The following is a 20,164-nucleotide window of genomic DNA, read 5'->3' as shown; positions in this document are numbered from 1 at the left end:
TTATTGGGCACGCATGCTGCGCGTACCCAATGAGGTTTAACCTGTTCACACCATCCTATCTATCGCCTTTGATCATTGTTATTATCATCCTACCTATATCAAGAAATCTACACATAAATTACTAGCTCCTACTATCTATAAACACTATTAGCTAGATAAACAGAACAAATTACCCTTTTTAATCAAAATTTTAGATTACACACTATAATTTTTAATAAAATTTGATTATTTTAAAAGTTTCTGAAAATTATTTCTATTGGACAAACTATTCTCTTTAATGAAAGTTTTAATATACAGAACAAATAAGTTTAAGAAAAAAATTTTCTGTAAGATAAATAAATCTTAAAAAATATTAGTATAAGATAAATTAGGATGTATTTAATTTATATTTATATTTTTAATTAGTATAAGACAGATTGTTTTTAATATTTTGTGAAAAAAAATTAAAAAAAAAATAATGAAAATAGTATTTTTTTTATTTTTACCTTCTGTTTTTTTTTTACAAAATTTTTAATAAAAATAAAAACACAAACTAAAATGCATCTTTTTTTTTTGGTGACTTACTAAAATGCATCTTTAATCTCCATATATAGGGATTAATTTGTTTCAAAAACTTATAAAATAATATCAATTTGTTAAGAATTAAAGTGTCTAATTTAAAATTCGATCGAAAATATAAAAATTTAGTTTTAGAATTTATCTTAATAAGATTGATATGATCTCGTGTCGTTCGGTGTGCAAAAAATATCATATATGTAATATGTCTAAGGAATTCTCCATGAACGTATCCAATGGTCGAACGATATGGGAGGATCAAATTACATTATTTGGTGTACACATTGACCGTATGTTTTAGCTCAAAAGGCAGAAGAAAGTGACAACACCGAGCTTGATCTATAAATAACAAATCTTATCTTAATACTTTTGAAAAATAAAAAATACTTCATTCTTTCTTTATTTAGAAATGATTAATTATTTCTCATTTATTTAGGTGCATTTTCATAAAAATCCGCAAAATTAGAGCAGAACATACTTTAACCAAACAATGAGTGGCAACTATTTCAACCAAAATGTGCAATTTTTCTTCTCAGAAAGTAACTTTTTGTTTGTATCTCAAATTCATTCAATGTCTCAATTCCTGATTTGCCGCTAGAACTATTTCAACCACCCTAAGATATATCCAATGACTCTTCAAACATTGAGAAAAGTGTCACATCGAAACACTCTGTACAAAGTATTTTCTATTGAAAATATAACAAGTTGCGTTTGTAAGATTTGCTATCCTATATTATTTGTTCGTTTACAGAAGCGAGAAGCCAACGTTGCATATGCAACGGAGACAGGAACTTGAACATTTATTTATTAAAAAAATTAAACTATAAATAATCTATAGTTACTGATCTTGGGCTTTTGCAGTAGAAATATAGGTTTAGAATTTGTTTCACTTTATATTGGAAAAATATGTTTAGTTAGTGCTCAAATTAGAACTCTTTTTTATAGAGTAAACTACCATTTCTAACCATAAAAGTTCAAAACGCCGACATATTTATTTATAAAAGACGGAAATTACTATTTGTACCCATAAAAATGACTTTTGCAAGTAAAATTATCTAAATTTTAAAAAATTAAATAAAATTTCTAAACCGCCTTTCTCTCCACCACAACTACCATCGTCTCCTCCCTCTCTCTCAATGTTCTCAGCAACCCAATTCCAACATCGACCACATCGCCGCTTAGTACCACTGCCTCGCTCTTCTCCTCAACCGTCACCCTAACCTCTTCCGCTTCCCGGGATTTGCCGCCGAAATTTTTGGAAGATAAACACCCTGAGAAAAATCACTAAAGACAAACAAATTCAGCTCAAGGAATCAAAACAAAACAAAAGAGAAGAGAGGCGAAGTTAGTATACCCGAAGTGGCCGGTCTTCCAGGCCTAGCCATGCTTGCTGCTGCCTCCAATCTTGGAGATGCTGACGAAATCCTCCTCGGTGAAAACGGCATCGTTATAAGCGAGGAGGGCGAGGCCCTGCCACGAGGCGAGGGTGTCGGAGAGAAGTGAGTCGCGGCGGTGGGAGCAATAGTCAAGGCAAAGGGAGACGGTAGTGGCGCCAGCATCGTCAGCGTTCTGGATTAGCTCCTTGAGGACGGTGGTTCCCTCGGGGTAGTTCACAAACACCTCCCTAATTCGGCGCATGAGGTCTACCGTCTAGCCGAAGTCTTCTAGAAAATTGGAATCAGAAGACGTCATTGCGAGAATCAAATCGATAGAGTTTGAAAGGAAGGGAGCTAGATTGGTTGGTTGGTTGGTTCTATGCGTTTCGAATTCGATTGTGCATTGAATTACGTATGTGACTGTAATTAGAATTTGTTTTGATCTTTTTTTTTTCAAGTTATCGCTTCTGTATTTGGCGTGGTGAGACAGAAGAAGAGGTTGAAGCGAGAAGCAGAGTTTGCGGTTGAGATCGGAGTCCAAAAGGTGGAGGAGGAGGAAGGATGGTGATGCCAGTGGTGGTGATGGTAATGGTAATGGCAGCAGTGATGGTAGTAGTTGGGGAGGAGGATGGTGGTAAAATTTGGAATTGGAGTAGCTGATAACATTAAGAGAGGGGGGGAGAGACGACGATAGTAGTGGTGAAGAAAATGGTAGTTTAAGAATTTTATTTAATTTTTTAGAATTTGGATAATTTTACTTGCAAAAATCTTTTTTTTTATAGATACAAATAATAATTTCGGTCTTCTATAAATAAATATGTCAGCATTTTTAACTTTTATGGTTAGAAAAGATAATTTACTCCTTTATATATACGATGGTTTTGATTAGAACTCTTCTTTATGATACATATAATAATTATATGTCCTTATCCAAAAAATATACATGTTACATATCTTAATGTATTTATTTTTTAATAAATCAAAAAATAAAAATAATAATTATTTTGAAACCAACAAGTAAATGAGTAATTCTCATCTCATTATTTAAGACTATTATGTTTTTTTAATAGTTATTGGTGAATTAACTATTAAAATTAAACCAATAATGATCAATGGTATTATATTAAGCTGCGAACGAAAAATGCAGGGTTATTCTTTTCCATTTATCATACACATGTATAAAAGTTTATAAAAATTATATAAATTATTTTTTATGTTTACTTTTTTTCTCATTTTAATTTATAAATGTTAGCTTCTTTTTTCTTTTTATTTCTCTCTATTTTTATATTTTTTTAATCTCATATTTTTATTTTTATTTTTTTAAGTAAAAGAGCTCAACACACTAAAATAGAGCAAATAGAATTAGACAACAAACCAATAGACAGCAAAAAAATAACACAGCAACATAAGAAATTTTTAAGTCATTTTTGGTATAGTTATCAACAATAAAAAGAATTCACACCTCTCCACTCGTTGCAGCTAAGCAAGGACATGTTGATAATTTCGTCTACACCTTTGTTTTTACTCTGAAATAATCTTCTATTCCTTTCCAGCCAGATGTTCCAAATGATCACATAGAAGTACATCAACCACAGCTTTCGATCCTCTTTTCTACACGGCTCTTCTATCCAGCTAAGAAAATGTTCCTTCATCGAACCCGGAAAAGATCACTGTCGGCCAAACACAGAAATCCACGCACTCCACACCTGCCAAGCAAACTCAGCCAAGAAACAAGTGTTGGACCCATTCAACATCTTTGTTACATAAGACGTAACCATTATCTTCCTGACTAATAATCCCGAACCGGCTCAGCATTTCCTTTGTATTCACCCTGCCTACCAAGACAAACTAAGCAAACAGCTCCACTCTTGGCGGGACTAAACCTTTTCAGATGGTCTTAGTGAAATTGTAACTAGATATATCCTCTGGAAGCATTTCCTCCTGCAATACCTGTACAAATGAGTTAGTCGAAAAATACCTTGCCTATCATATTTCCATCCAACTCTATCCTCTCTGTTATTTACTAGCTTCACAGGTCTCAAAGCCTCATGTAACTGACCTAGAAGATCCAACTCCCACTGAAAAAGCTCTCGCCTCCATTGGAAGTTTCAAATCCACTCTAACCCATCCCAAAACTCACAATCCCCTATAATCGATCCACATTGGTTTGAAACAGAGAACAACCTAGGGAGCCGATCTTTCAAAGATCCACAAAGTAACCAGACATCCTCCCAAAACCGTGTCCGTCTCCCATCACCAACCTCCATGGACAAGCCTGTAATCATCTTTTCCCGAATATGTTGCTCCTTGATTTGTACCTGGCATATGTCTTTCCATGGACCTCCTCTAGTTGGTAGGACTTGAGTGGACAGTAGCTTATTCAGATTCAGATTATTACAAGAGCAGACCACCTTCTTCGACAACGGGCACTCTTCCTTTGCAAACCGTCACCACCACTTGAATAAAAGAACAGCGTTACGAACCATAACATCTCCAACTCCCAACCCACCTAACTTCTTAGGAGCCTGCACCACTTCCCATTTCACTAATGCTATACCATTCCTACCATCCTCCTTGCTCCATAGGAATCTTCTCTGCAATAAAATCAACTTCTCAGTAACAGCCTTCGGCATCTTATATAAACTCAAATAATACACTGGCAAGCTATTTAAAACTGATTTAATAAGCACCAACTTCTCAGCTTTATTTAACAATTTAGCTTTCCAAAGGTTGAGTTTCTCCTCCACTTTGTCTATAATAGGCTTCCAGGTCTTGACTAACCTCGGATTTGCTCCTAATGAAATTCCAAGGTATTTAACTGGAAGGGTACCTTCCTTACAACCCAGCAAACTACACATGCGTTGGACCCATTATGCTTCACAATTGATTGGTATCAAGCTGGACTTATCAAAATTAATACTTAACCCTGACATCAACTCAAAGCAACGCAGGAGCCGCTTGTAATTCTTCATAGTCTCCTCTTCTGGCGAGTAAAACAGAATAGTGTCATCAACAAACTGAAGATGTGATAACTCGATACTATCTCTCCCAACCACCAATGGTGAAATACGCCCGTTTCTGATTGCCTCTCCAACCATTCTATGCAGAACATTTACAACCAGCACAAACAAGAAAGGAGAAAGCGGGTCACCTTATCTCAAACCCCTTTCCATTTTGAACGGCCTAGATGGCGACCCATTTATCAATACCGACATAGATGTTGTGGTCACACACTCCATAATCCATGCCCTCCACCTACGTCCAAACCCCATCTTTTGCAACACAATGTCAACAAAACTCCACTTGACTCTATCATATGCTTTCTGAAAATCCAGCTTGACTATTGCTGCCTCCTTTTTCCTCAGTTTAAGCCAGTGAACAGTTTCACATGCAATGAGAGCTCCATCATGTATTTTTCTTCCCTTTACAAATGTACTCTGAGTCTCCCCCACTAGCCCTGGCATCACTGATCTCATCCTCCTAACTAGCACCTTCGAAAAACCTTATACACACACCCAACCATACTAATTGGCCTCAGGTCTTTAATCTCCTTCGCACCAATGAACTTAGGTGCCAAAGCCACCCAAGTGATATTGGAGTTTGTCGGTAACCTGGACGTCTGAAAGAACCCCATCACCACTGCCGTGAACTCAGACCCAATCTCATCCCAGCACCTCTTAATGAAATTCATGTTGTACTCATCACAACCTGGCGTCTTAGATGACTCACAATCCCATACTGCCTCTCTGATCTCCTCAGCCGAGGGCAACGCCTCCAAATTCACAGATTCATCCTTATCTAATCTCCCCACCAAACCATCTTTAAACCCCACCAAAGGAGAATCTTCCTGATGATACAGCTCTTTATAGAACTCTATAATAGCTATTTTAATTCTAGCTTGATTCCTTACCAGTTTGCCATTAAATACCAGTGTATCAATCCTGTTATTTCTTATTCTTACTGAAGCTATATTGTGAAAGTATCTGGTGTTTTTGTCCATATCCCCTACTTGTCGAGACCGCGACATCTGTTTTCAGTGAACTTCTTTTCTCACATACCATCTCTTACAGCAAGTGACTAACGCCTTTTTTCTTGCCTCTATGGTTCCATCATACACTCCACTACCTACCATATCATCAATCCCCTTAATCTATTCCTCAAACTTCAAAATCTTCTTGTTCATCTCACTAAAGTTGGCCTTATGCCATCTCCCTAAAGGAACCATCAAAGCCTTCAACTTATCTGTGAACTGTATCTCCCCTAAACCTCTCCATTCCTCCTTAACCATTCTAAGAAACCCTTCATGTGTAAACCATGAATCTAAGCTCCGGAACAACTTCGGACCTCTTCTTAACATTTTATCTTCCACTATTACAGTGCAGTGATCTAACAAACCCCTTGGTCCACCTCTTAACCGAGTTTCTGGAAACTCTTCTTACCACTCCACACTAACCAAAGCTCTATCAATACGACTGTATGAACGGCCCCGAAACCAAATAAACTTCCGATCGGTGAGCGGTAAATCCACTAAGTGCATATCTTGTATCCAAGTCTTGAATTCCTCAGCAGACAGAGGTAAACGATCAGTACCTTTTCGTTCCTCCACATGTACTATCTCATTAAAGTCCCCCATGAAACAACAAGGAACCTGACATAACCCAGCTATGTAACTCGACTCCTCCCAAACATGACTCTTCTCTTCTCTACCATGCGCACCATAGACCAAGAAAAAAGCACAGTTGAAACTATTCTTTAATAATACCCCTTCAATACACAACCATCTTTCGCCCTTATAGCAATTATTCAATTTAAACATCATTTCATCTCATATGATCAACAGACCCCCGGATGCACCATCAGAGCCTACAAATTCCCACCCCACACCATCATTCTCCCATATTCTTGCAACGTCAAACCTCGTCACTACTCGCCTTTTAGTCTCAATCAATCCTAACAAGTTTAAACTATGTTTATTCTTTAGGTCCTTCACCATTCTTATCTTCCCATCACCCCGCAACCCCTAACATTTCATGCACTAAAAATTATTTAAAACTATTTTGACACACTTGTTTTTTATTTTTGGGTCTGCACCGCCTCATCTTTGCCTTCTGTTTTGCCACCTTTCTTTTCTGAGCTATCTTCTCATTCTATGCTTGAAGAATTGCCATGATGTCATCCTCCTTGTTATAAAACACAGCACCTGACTCCACCGCCAACTCCCAGGTCATTTTGTTTTCTAGCATTTGTTCCTCCAACTTTGAGCCCTGGGTGTCACTATCTCCCTCATCTTTTTCAATTTCTACCTGTCCAACAGCAGCCTCTCCAAAGCCTTTCCCATCATGTTCGAGATCAACCATCCCTTCATCTTGATCAAGAAAGTGACCTCCACCAAGTCTCTGTTCAACATGGTTATCCTCTGATTCACCAGCCCTTGTGCTCGCATCAATCTCCCGAGAGTGGCCACCAACCGCGTTCACATCACCCTCCTTCAAAGCATCAAGAGCACCTCCCCTTTCGTTGGCTGCCACCACCCTCGGTCCCGCCCCAACTTGCTCTCCTGGCATGATCGCAGCTGACAGAGTGGCTGTCTTGCTGGCGAACCCAGGCCCACCATCATTGACATCATTTCCGCCGCGTCGGTAACGGTCATCCCCATCGCAAACCACTCGGCCCCCCCGCTCTGCTGGCCGTCAGCTACCTCTGTGGCCACCATTGACGCGGATGTCACTAATCCCATCAAGGAAATCTGCGCAATCAACATAGGGAGCTTCCCTTCCACGGGCCGTAGTGAGAGGCCTGCTGCCACTTTTCGTGCCAACCCTTCCATCCAAAAATCCAAGATCGGGTCCCTCATTAGCTATTGATGTTAGGCCTAAACAATTAGAGTCTCCTTCCATGTTCTTATTTTTGTTCTTGGCCCAACCATTATTGAGACAACCTTTTTTTTGTTTCTCCTTTTTTGACCCCATTTGCAGCCCATTACCCAATGTATTATAGTCACATGTAACAGTTTTATCAGAGTCCTCATCATAACTCAAACCGTTGCCACCCCCATAATCAGCCATTCCTTGATCAACGCCACTAAATGCTTGATATGTTACGATCCTTCCGCTCTGATGATCGGTACTACCTCTATTCCATTCATTCAAAATAATATTTAGAATTACTAATCTACCCTTATCATCTTCCTCTCCCCTTGTCACCACCATTAACAATCCTTCATCATGATCTTTCTCCTTTGACGGTTCCGTTCGCCTCCTCTGCTGTTTATCCCTACCTGGACTCATATTTGTTGTCTCGTTATTCAAGAGCTCACGGGTGATAAGTCCATTATCAGCAGATTTTCCTCTACATTGAACTTCACACGCCTCCTGTCCAACCTCCTTCACTAAAACATCAAACCCACCAGAGCCAACCGTGACCTGGATCCACTCCTGAATCACGTCCATTATACTCGTATCAATCAACACATAACCTGCAGTGAACGAATTGCATAATTCTGTGTCTTTTGTACACCCAACTACTTCTCCCCATTGACCTCCTAACATATTGAATGTATCCACTGACCATGCATGCAACGGAACCCCAACACATTGGAGTCACACTCTCGAGTTTCACACCGCTGCGACTCCTCCTACCTCCATACCTTGTGAAACACTTGTAATAGATAATTCAACTGAAAAGTATAAGTGTCGTCAGCATGCAGAACACTATCAAAGGTCAAGAGAGATTTATACTTTCCCATCTCCCGAATCTAGACAATGGAAGGATAGTTCTTTGCAATCGTTTCCTTCAAGGAGATGAAATCAATAGGCTTCTGATAAACCACTATTTTATGGTTTATCTTGTGCTCAATTGAGTGAATTTTATCAATCTTTACCCACTTATTCATACTATTTGCATGGTTTTACATTTGCCTTCCTAATTATGTGCTTTGATTGAAAACATGCTTCTTTGGCCTTAAGTTTCCTATGTTTAATCCTCTCTTATTTCCATTAGATGCCTTGATATGTGTGTTAAGTGATTTCAGAGATTACATGGCAGGAATGGTTCAGAGGATGGAAAGAAAGCATGCAAAAGTGGAAGGAATACAAGAAGTTGGAGAAATTGCTATGCTGTCCAGCCTGACCTCTTCGCACTCAAACGGCTATAACTTTAGCTACAAAAGTCCAAATGACGCGTTTCTAGTTGCGTTGGAAAGCTAACGTCCGGGGCTTCGATTTGATATATAATATGCTATAGTTGTCCTGACTCTAGGTGACGCGAACGCGTGCTCCACGCAGATACGTCGTAGTGGCAAAAAACCAGCGTGGCATATTTCTTCTCCAGCTATTTCTGGGCTGTTTTCGACCCAGTTTGCGGCCCAGAAAACACAGATTGGAGGCTATAAAGTGGGGGAATGCATCCATACATGATCAAGCTTTCATATTCACAATTTTAGGATTAGATGTAGTTTTAGAGAGAGAGGTTATCTCCTCTCTCTTAGGATTTAGAATTAGGATTCTTTTCACTTTATGATTATTTCATCTTTTGCGATCACAGGTTCAATGTTCCTTTTATTTATTTTTCTAATTTAATTTATGAACTTCCATGTTAGATTTGGTTTCTTTGAATTAATGTTATTTGAGGTATTTCAGTTTATTATTGCTTTCTTTTATTCATGTTACTGTTGCTTCCAATCTGAAGACATTTTTATTCTAGTAGATTTACTTTTCCCTTTTGGTCTTGGTTAAGAAATCAGTAACTCAGGAGTTATCAAACTCAACATGATTGATAATTGTTATCTTTGCTAATTGAATTGAACTTCAATAATCTCAATCTTTTCTTAGGGATTAACTAGGATTTGAAGATCAAACTAATTAGTCACTTGACTTTTCTTTACTTTAAGTAAAGGTTAACTGAGTGGAATTAAGATTCAATCTTCATCATCATTGATAAGGATAACTATGATAGGACTTCTAATTTCTCATACCTTGCTAAAAATTTATTTTACAGTTATTTATTTACTTTACAGTCTTTTACTTATTTCAATTGCAATTTAAATTACTTGTTCCTCATCTTAAAAACCCCAATTTACAATCTTCATAGCCAATAATAAGAACATACTTCCCTGTAGTTCCTTGAGAATACGACCCGAGGTTTAAATACTCGGTTATCAAATTTAAAGGGGTTTGTTACTTGTGACAACCAAAACTTTTGTAAGAAATGTTGATTGCTTGGTTTAGTAACTATACTTTCAACGAGAGTTTACTATAACTTCTAAACCATCAATCTTCAAGCTCTTTCAGCTTCGTCGTAGCCCCTACGACACTTCTCTGCAACCATTCCAGATTTTCTTTCGCCATTGCTACTTCCACCTCCTTTCTCCCTTCATCTCTATGCAGTTTTTTACTATTTCCTTCGTCCGTAATTCTCGTCCAATTGACAAAGAATCATCGTTGCCAACTTATCGATATGGTTGACAAAAATTTGGGTCCTGCATGTCATCTCCTCTCCGTTTCTTATTCATGTCCGTTGTTTTCGACACTCTTCGATACCTAGCCTTTCCCACAAAGATGACCTTACCTCTCAGCCTCATTCTATTCATCTCTGCTATGGCTTTCAAGGCTCCTTCTTTCGTCGTATACCATATGAAAGCAAAAATATCTAAATCACCATTTTTTTGCTTTCGGGAAAGATATATATTGTCGATGCGCCCAGTCCAGTTGAACAACTGGAATAACTCTCTCTTCAAAATGTCTTCAGGAAGATTATTCACAAAAATGGAGAAAGACTCATGTTCTAACCACCGATACTCTTCTCTATCCCAAACCCTAGGATCTTTGCCATGTTCCTTAGACCTACCCTTTCCTATGTTTCCCACCCACACTCTCTCTCGCTCTCATTGTTCATGTTTTCATTTTAATATCAATCTCGCTACACATTCAAGTTTTTTTGGCAACCAAGTCCAACCAAATTGGCTCAAGTCCAACAAAACCACTTTCATTACACAGCGTGTACACACGCGCTTCACTAACGCAAACAAAACACCCGCTTCACAGACGTTTTGCGTGCCACGCTCAAAAAATATGAAAAACGGTTCTCATCTTCGTGCACCTCCTCCTCTTTTTTCTATTGGTGCTGCTGTTACGTTGCTGCGTTTTACTTTTATTTCTTCTTCTCCTCCTCTTTTTTGTATTATTACAGTCACTTATTCTTTTTTTATTTTTTCTTCTCTTCTTCTTGGTTTTATTTCTCTCAAGAGAGTAAAATAAGAAAAATTATGAGAAAATGAAATAAGAAGGAATAATACCAAATTATCCAGAATCTATCACAACAAATAACACTGAAATTTTTTAACAATAACATATATTTCTTAGTTTTTACATCGAAATTTTGCCACAAAAACACAAAAATATCTTTTTTAATACTACATTTTTTCTTCTTTTTTCTTTCTTTCTCTTTTTCTATTGCTCTTATTTCTTCTTTTAGGAGCATCGCTTCTCATATTACATTTGAATGAACATGTGTATTACAATTTTATTTAGTTGAATGAATGTAAGTTCCTCTTCTTCTAACTGATTTTGTAGCATTATGTGTTTCTTCTTCTTCTTTGTTTAATTTTTTTCTCGTTTTTATTCTTGTTAAAAGAATAAAATAGAAGAATAATGAGAATATAAAATAAGAAGAAGAAGATGAACAAGAAAAGAAGAAGAAGATGATGATGATAATAAAGAAAAAAAAAAAGGAGGAGAATGAGTTTTGAGTTATCATTAAGTAATTTCGTGCATTCTATATTTAAATAAGCTTTAGAATAATCTTTGTAGAATTTTCCAACTTTTTCAAACATGTTTAAAAGTCATCCCAACTTTTGGTACAAGTTGCTCATCAATATCCCACAGAAATTGAAAATACATCGAAAGTATTTTCAAAATAAGCCAATTTATAATTCAAAATACACTGAAAACTGAAAAATTCATCAAAATAATAATTTAGATTCAAAACTCGTACATTACATTCAAATTCTAACCATCAACCATGAACATTAATTTTCACAAACAAAAACAAAATTATTCAACTACAGAATCATAAACTATTAATGAACTACATTAACTAGATTCAAACCACGCACACCTCAGCCACTTGATTCGATTCAAAATAATAATACAATTCGCTCTAATTCAATTGACAATCTGAACTTAAAAAATATACTGAAAGCATTTTCAAAATACATCAATTTATAATTTCAAATACACCAAAACTAAGAACGAAACAGATTCATCAAAATAATAATTCAGATTCATAACTCGTACATTACATTCAAATTCAAACCATCAACTATGAACAGTAATTTTACAAACGAAAACAAAATTATTTAACTACAGAATCATAAACTAGTAATGAACTACAACTTGATTCGATTCAAAACAATAATCCAATTTCTCCTAGTTCAATTAACAGTCTGGACTTAAATCATTCATTGTCTTCAAAAACGAAATACCCATTCAAAGTTGATTTAACAGCTTGATTTCAAAAACTTTGATCCAAATTTTCAAATCAGATAAAAGAACATTGATCTTGAACGAAGAGAACATAAAGAAGGAAGAAAAACGCAGAGATAGAAGAAAACGTAGAGAAATTTTGAAAAATAAAACGAAATCCGCATAAAAAAGGCAGTTATATATATTCGTGTGTTAAGTAAAAAATTTGTTAGAGGTAGTGGCGCGTGGAGGTGAATTAGGTTAAAGCTACTTGATTGGACTTAGTTGGTTAAATGACTTAAATGTAGAGATTAATTGTTTTAATATATCAAATCAAACGCATAAAATGATGTATTTATGATATATTTTATAGTTATTGATAAATATGTATTTTACCATATAATAATTAATTTTAACAAAATACTTTTATTTTTATTTGAATATAAATTTTTACATATAAATTGTTAAAATAATTTAATTAATTTTAATATTAGACAAAAAAAAGTTGAGATAAAATTTATATTAATCCATCTATATCTACTAAATAATTTTACTTATGATCCGTGGTAATGCACAGTATTCAGGGCCTGTTTGGAAATTTTTAAAAATGACTTTTTTGAGCTTTTGATTTATGTTCGGTTTGGTTTGGTAAAACTTTTCAAAGAGGTATTTGTGCTTTTTAAAAGCGCAAGCTCCTCATTTTGTGTTTGGTAAATAAAAAAAAATACGTGCTTGTGCTTACAGCTTTTAAAAGATCGGGGTACTTTTGAAAGCACATAAGGTAGAGCTTTTCAAAGTTGGCTTGTACTTTTAAAAATTTAAAAGTCTAATATAACCTTAACTAATTTTCAAATTTAACGCTTACATTTATGTCTATTATAATATTTTTTTATTTTAAAAGCTATTTTACCAAACGCAATTGTTGTTCTTGTTGCTTATGTTTATTAAAAGCTATTTTTAATTTGATTTACCAAACATAAATGCTACAACTTTTAAAAAGCCATCTTTTAAAAATTAACTTTTATATGCTATTTTTGAAAAGTAAAAACTTTATCAAACTAAACCGAAAAATAGTAGTATTAATGTTTGGTGCAATTTTCAAAACCAAATTGTAACTTTCTAAAAAACTATTTAAATACTTATGAAAAAATTAAAAAAATGACTTTTCTCATGATAAAAAGTTTTTTTTTATCACATTTCTTTTAAAATAAATACTTTTAGAATTAAAAAATCAAATACAAAATAATTTATTTATAAGTCACTTTTAATATAAGTATTTATTGTTTAAATTTTTTTTTTTAAAAAAAAAAGCTTAATTAAAAACTAGGCCTTAATCTAATCAAATATTCTAAAATCTTGAAACAGCTCAACGCTTGACAGAGTATCAAACAGTTTCTCAATTTTCAACGGCTAAAATAAATCCAACTTTACTCCTCGAGACTTTTTTCAGAATACTATTACGATTGCTTAGGTATAAATTAAAGATTAAAAAGAAAAAGTTGACTGCTATTAATTAAATCAAATCGAATAACATATGTACTTAGTCACCAAAAAACAAAAACAAAAAAAAACATATGTCCTTCAAATGAAAAGTAATGAGAAGTTCAACACTAAATAAATAAACAATATCGTCAACGAACTATAACTCAAATGACATAGTTTCTCCGTCTTCACATAGAAAATTTGGATTCGAATTTCACCTCTAACTTTAAAAATAAATAAATAAATAATATCTTTCTTGATTAAATTCATAAAAAAGGCGGTAGTCCATGAAATCGCAAAATGGCTACATCTTGAAACTTCACGTCAAAAGATCCTCCGAACCAGCGGACAAAAGAATTACAGTTTCCACCATTTTCAATGCAAATCCTTTTAATGCAAGATAGAACTTGTCTACAATAAGAATGAATCACTTGGAATGTGATTGACTAAAAAAAATGCCTGTACAAGGAAGGCGAAAACAATCAGAGGGTAATTGTGACATAAAAATGGTTAAGGTAAGATCCATGGGAATAGCAGACTTGTACAACAGGATTCCACACCCTTAGTTTGATGCCAAAGCTTTATTACAGAATCCAGTTCTTGGCCTCTTGTTGGATATAATGTCATAAAAAGAGTCAACAAGTTGCCCTGCCAAACTGCTTGGATCATCAATGAGAGTTTGAACGAAGGTGTTAACCACCCTGCGTTCTTGGTCTGTTGACCTCAGACTAAACCATGTTAGCAATTTCAACCTAAATTCCTGTTTTATGTGACCCTCACATTCTAGCCAACGAATTACTTTCACGCAATACTCAAAATTCTCATCCAGGGAAGATGAACCATCAGATATGCGTACAGGAGAACCATTTATCAAAGTACTGTCACAATCATGTATCTCTTCATTCGTGCTTGCTATCCTTTTTCTAGTCATGTCTATGCGAGAGTCGACAGCTGGCACTTCCCCTGTTGGGCGATGGGTCCAGGTTTGGGAATCACCACTCCCATGGGATCTTGCTAAACCATTCTTCTCAAGATCATGAGAGGCAGCATCATCATCTGCCTCAACAGCCTGCATCAAAGTGCAACCATTATCTTCATCCCTGGAAGACTCAAAAGGAGGTGTTAGTTCTTCATTTAAATCTGGAACTGAAACAACATTTAAATCAAGGCCTCGTGGAACTGAAGGCAACTGCTCTTCTGGAGTTTTAGGCTTGACCATTTCACTTTGTCCACAGCACGTTTTCATATCAGCACAGCAAAAATCTTCAAGATAACCTTGTTCCTGAGCCCAAGCAAGATGCAAAATTTTTCCAAGGTCTCGAACCTTAAATCCAGAGTCTTTCATAGTGCGATTGGGCTCAATCTTCGAGCCAGAAGAACAAGCCCCAATTTGAAAATTCTCTCTCTTTCGTACCATAGCAACAGATGGAGGAACATTTTGAATTATCTCGATGCTCTTCGTGAAACATTTAGCCTCAGAATGACCCAGGTCTCCTGAATCCGTATATGATACAATGCGAAAAGTATATTCTGTACAAGGCTGAAGGTTGGATATCAAAACCCTCCTCTGTGATCTAGGAATCACAGAAACAGGATCTTTGGTGTGTGATTCTTCCCTACTCTTGTAATACCAAAGCTTGTATCCCTTACTGTTCTCAGCCGCCACATTTGATACTTCAAGTAAAATGATTTTGACAGAGGAAGCTGTTACCTCTTCAAAAACAAACTTGCAAGCAGCAGGAAGTGAACCCTCTGTGATGTTAAAAAAAAGATGTCATCATGAATCAAACAATAAAAGTGATGTGAAGAAACCAGCAAGAAATTTGCACAAGCTATTTTAAACAAATTAAGAGCACCAGATCAAACCTCTGGAATCAGGATTCACATTTGGAACACTAGCCAGCCATCTATCAGCTTTCTCAATAGCAAGAGTGCAGAATTTCTGCACATCACCAGCTATAGGGAGTCTGCTGACAATGCCTCGTGCCATCTTGGCAGAAACCCCATTAACTGGACCAACTTCTGTCTCCAGTTTAGCCTTCGCCTTTTGTACCAGTTCATGCAATTCTTTAAATTTCAAAGTCCCATCCAAGAGCCTGTAGCTCAAATATATCCTGTAACAGAGTGCATCTACACGTCTAGCATCCTTTGCAATAGTTAGCTGTTTCTTCCAGCATCTGCCATTTTTAACCATGAACCACCAATATTATCAAAATAAGGTTGGAAATTCAGTTATAAAAGTTGCAAATGGTATAGATAATACATAGCTTCAACTGTACTGTAGGAGCTGAAAAACACCCTATTAGAATTCATCTTCTAAAATCCAAATTAAAGAAAGTAAAAACCGCAAGAGTTTCCCATGCTTTCATGCGACAAACATGAAATGTTAGTGTGTGGTGGGCAGAGAAGAGGCGGGAAACATACACAAATCTTTTAAATTCTATATTCAAAATAGAAGTCAAGAAGCCTTTTTTTTTCCTGCTAGACACAGTATAAATCGATTCACCAAATTGGCAAGACCAAACTATATCAAGGGGGGACATAAATTCCCGATAGATCACCAGGTTAGGAAAATCCACTTACTCAAGTATCCCAGTAACTTTGCCACATGATGCACAACAATAGCCACCATCTAGTTGCATCAGTTGCCCATGATCAACGACTCCTACTTTTTCATGTTTGAGAGCACACTCGATATGGCAAGACAATCCACAATAGTCCCCTTGAGTAGATTCAGACAAGCATACCAACCAAAGACTAGGATCTTTGTTATCATCAAAAAGGTGACAAATACAACAAGAACACCGTCTACAAAATGTGTCATCTATAGATAGAACAGCCCTACAGGCAGCATTTTTGCAGATCCAAGAGTTAGTATGTCCAGATTCAGAAGTCTGGTCTGGATTAGGAAAGATCCGCATGGGGTTTTCAGCCTTCCGATTTTGCTTCCTGAAAGGCGGATTTCCAACATTGGAAGCTTTTTTTGAATCTTGTTTCTTAGTTGTCTTACCAGTTGACTTAGTTTCAGCCATCCTTCCTTTTGCAGTAACTTTCTTATGGTCCTTAGCAAAGCACGTTGGAAGAAGTTCCTTCTTCGGACCAGCCTTCACAAACTCTTGAAGGAGTTCTGAACTTCTTGAAGCATCATCAGAATGGCCATTTTTTTCGGGAGTACTTTGCACACTGGAAGAGAGGCTTTGCACACCAGAAACTGAATAGAAAGGCCAACCAACAGAGAAAACAAAGGGAAAATTGAAATGATATAGTCAATAAAAACTAGACTAAAAAAGACAGCAACAACTGAACAAAATTAACAAAGATAACAGACTACAAAAGTATTGAATGGAAAAATTTAGCCCCAATCCATCATTAGGGGCACCTAGTCACAATAGTGTATAATACAGAAAACAGAGGACAATAAAAATATGGAGTAGGATGGTCAAAACTATGTGCATTACACAGGAAATCAATGTAATTGATGTGTGGAACCAAAGAAATGAACAAGAAAAACATATAAACGTTGGCTCCTTAGAGGACACCGATTTTTTTTTGTAAAAATTCCTCTTTGCAGTGATAGCAATGGTGTTAAATCAAGCCCCTTCAAATTTAAAAGCTTTCAAAATTCCCAGACATCAACATTGAAATCATGCGCAGAAGCCAACACCAAACTACATCAGCCATTCAGACACAATCATTTTCAGAACCAGCCAGATCAAACAGAAATATAAATCAGGTATAGGTGTTCTATTCTACCTACAAATGAACATGCTAAGGACAACACCTGGAATCTGGAAGGGGAATATAAGAAAGAAGAAAAAAAAAAGAATACAAGATACAATAAGGAGGAATAAAGTATCAAGCCATCCTGAATCAGATTGATAAAACAATCTTCAAAATAAATTCCAAGAAAGATATCAAAATCATTCAAGCACACAAAGTACTAAACAGAAGAAAGGTTACAGGGAGTATCTTAGAGACACCAGATCATTCCTACCACAGGGAAAAAAAAGAAAAAGAAAAAATTATCTTGAAACATTTCATATAAGGAAGCATCTAAATAGCCGCATACAACATAGCAACCCAAGGCATCCAAGTCCAATGTGTGGCTGCTATGATTGAAACCTATTCATATAGATAGGCATTTATGCAAGTAAGAAAGCGTGTTCCAACACTTCACCTTCTTAAGTTGCTATATATATATATTCAACTACAAGATACATTGTATATTTTGCACCATCTAAACATGGAAAGTGATTATTCAATGTTATTGCTGGTTTAATAAGAAATCATCGTCTTGACATTCCATATCAGAAATTCAAAGAATTGCTCCTCAATATGTACATAATAAAAAGGGGTGATTTTTTTAAGAGTATAAATAAGCTAATCTTAAATGTGTGAATAAATTAGAAATCTGTCTTGTTGATTTTAGAATATGAAAATTTACTAATATATCTTCTACATCAGCAAGTAAATTATAAAATGAACCATGTATCTTTTCTAAAGCCTAATACCAAGTGCATTCTATACCATACTCCACCTTTTCAATAGATTAACATATGACACTGTGCAAAATAAATCACTATAGCTAAGGCTCAGCATTATATACAGCATAAAAAGGGAAAATAGATGTTTGTAATGCTAACATTCGAAAGAGAAGATAAAAAGAGAAAGCTCAGAACCACACCTTTACAAACGGATTTCTCTTCTAAGTCCATTAGCAAGTGCTGAACACTACAAGTATACAACTCAATTGCCCTTGTCTGAAAAATGGGATAAATAACATCATAAAGGTGCTGCTTCTGTTAGTGGGATGATCAAAGTAGCGTCATGTACACATTATCACTACACCTTATGTCTATATAATAGAAAAAGAAAACTTGCAAGTATAGCCTCAACTACAATATTACACCGAAAAAAGTTAAGAAATGGTAATTATCCAGAAAGGTAAATTAAGCATTGCCTTGATCAAGTTAAAATTACAGTTGTTTAAAGATCAAGGACAAGCAACTAAAAGCAACATCAATAAGGAAGTTTAACTTTTGATTGTAGTACACAACTAATATTACTTCCCAAAAAAAAAAAACGATGACATTTCGTGGGAACAATGTGTATTCATAAACTCAAATACAAGAATGTAGCTCATGCCTCGTGAATAAACCAGCAGCAAAGGAGACTCCAATACAGATTCTTAAAAGTGGGTGGGGAAATAAAAAAACAAGACTACAAATATATGTTTTCTTCTCCATTATTTCATCACAGACCACGATGCCTCATGCACAAATAAATAAATAAATAAAAGGAATGGCATATAAACCTCCCTACAACATTCCAAACACCCAATTACGACGACCAAAAAGAAAAAAGAAAAAACAATCTTTTTTCCCCTAGAACACCAAATTTAGAAAGTAAGTAGATAGATAAATAGATAGATATTGAAAAAACATAATTTATTAATAAATTAATTAATATATATTGTAAATGCCAAATATGAAGCTGAGGAGGAGAGTGGAAAACACGTTAAAATCGCACATCAAGATTCAACAGCTGTTGTCATATGCATTGTGCCGTGCGCAATAACAACGAGCTAAATTAAAGCCAGCTTTTCTATTTTTCTTCTCCTTTCCAAAAGTAGAAACGATTCCAACACGCAAACATAAACGAAGAAAAAACATGTATTTCTTACAAATCACGAACCGTAATCACAAATCAGACAAAAGCAAAGTGTGAATGAAACGTAGCAAAGCAAAACAAGAACGAATCTGCGTCGTAATAACAAAACAAGACAAAAAAAAAAAAGAAAGAAGGGAAGGAAAAAGATAACCGGAAAAAAAAAAAGAAGCAATAAATAAATAAAATTTACAAAAGGAAAGAGAAAATTTTGGAAAAGGTGAAGAAGAATCTTGGAGGAGTGGACGCGCACCTTGGGAAAAATGGGAATGTATCGAGGGTTTATGGAGGGAGCAATTTGCTCCCAAAGGAACAGGAAAACCAATCCAAAGCGCTACTTCTGCTTCTCCGTTGGTTAGTTGTGTTAGCTTCAATACAACAGAGAGAGAGAAAGAGAGAGGAACTTGTACGAGTTGCTCACGTTTTAGAACTGATGGGGAAGGTGGGGAACATCACGCGCAGAGGAGGGAGCGTGGCGAAGGGAGGCGGAGTAGCACGAAAGTAAGCAGGGGTTTGGGGTTTTCTGCAGGTTCTTGGGAGTTAGGATACTTGCCTCACTCTCGTTGTTATTGCGTGCCTCCTATGCCTACGCTACACGCCTTTAAACTATTTTCCATTCACTTT

At 35.9% G+C, this 20,164-nt stretch overlaps 1 protein-coding gene across 1 annotated transcript; it reads right to left on the bottom strand.

The window, feature by feature from the left end:
* Positions 1-14,114: 14,114 nt before the first annotated feature.
* LOC107630314 (VIN3-like protein 1) lies at positions 14,115-20,164 on the bottom strand. The gene is made up of 5 exons (XM_016333408.3): positions 19,794-20,164; positions 18,558-18,633; positions 16,457-17,084; positions 15,740-16,050; positions 14,115-15,625 (listed from the first exon to the last, which is right to left on the bottom strand). Exons 2-5 carry the CDS (start codon positions 18,586-18,588, stop codon positions 14,436-14,438), a joined length of 2,160 nt encoding a protein of 719 aa, XP_016188894.1. The 5' UTR covers positions 18,589-18,633; positions 19,794-20,164; the 3' UTR covers positions 14,115-14,435.

The sequence above is a fragment of the Arachis ipaensis genome, chromosome B3 (genome assembly GCF_059453495.1).
Source record: "Arachis ipaensis isolate K30076 ecotype BB chromosome B3, ASM5945349v1, whole genome shotgun sequence".
Classification (NCBI taxonomy): Eukaryota; Viridiplantae; Streptophyta; class Magnoliopsida; order Fabales; family Fabaceae; genus Arachis; species Arachis ipaensis.
The sequence above is the reverse complement of the archived record's forward strand: the minus strand, read 5'-3'. Positions and strand labels throughout refer to the sequence as shown.

Excerpts from the sequence above, each read along its gene's own strand:
- LOC107630314 (XM_016333408.3), bottom strand. The coding sequence starts at position 18,588 with ATGGACTTAGAAGAGAAATCCGTTTGTAAAG. Across the intron at positions 17,085-18,557 it reads AGAGAAATCCGTTTGTAAAG|TTTCTGGTGTGCAAAGCCTC; the intron begins GTGTGGTTCTGA and ends CTTTCTATTCAG. Across the intron at positions 16,051-16,456 it reads AAAGTTACTGGGATACTTGA|ATGCTGGAAGAAACAGCTAA; the intron begins GTAAGTGGATTT and ends TAAAAATGGCAG.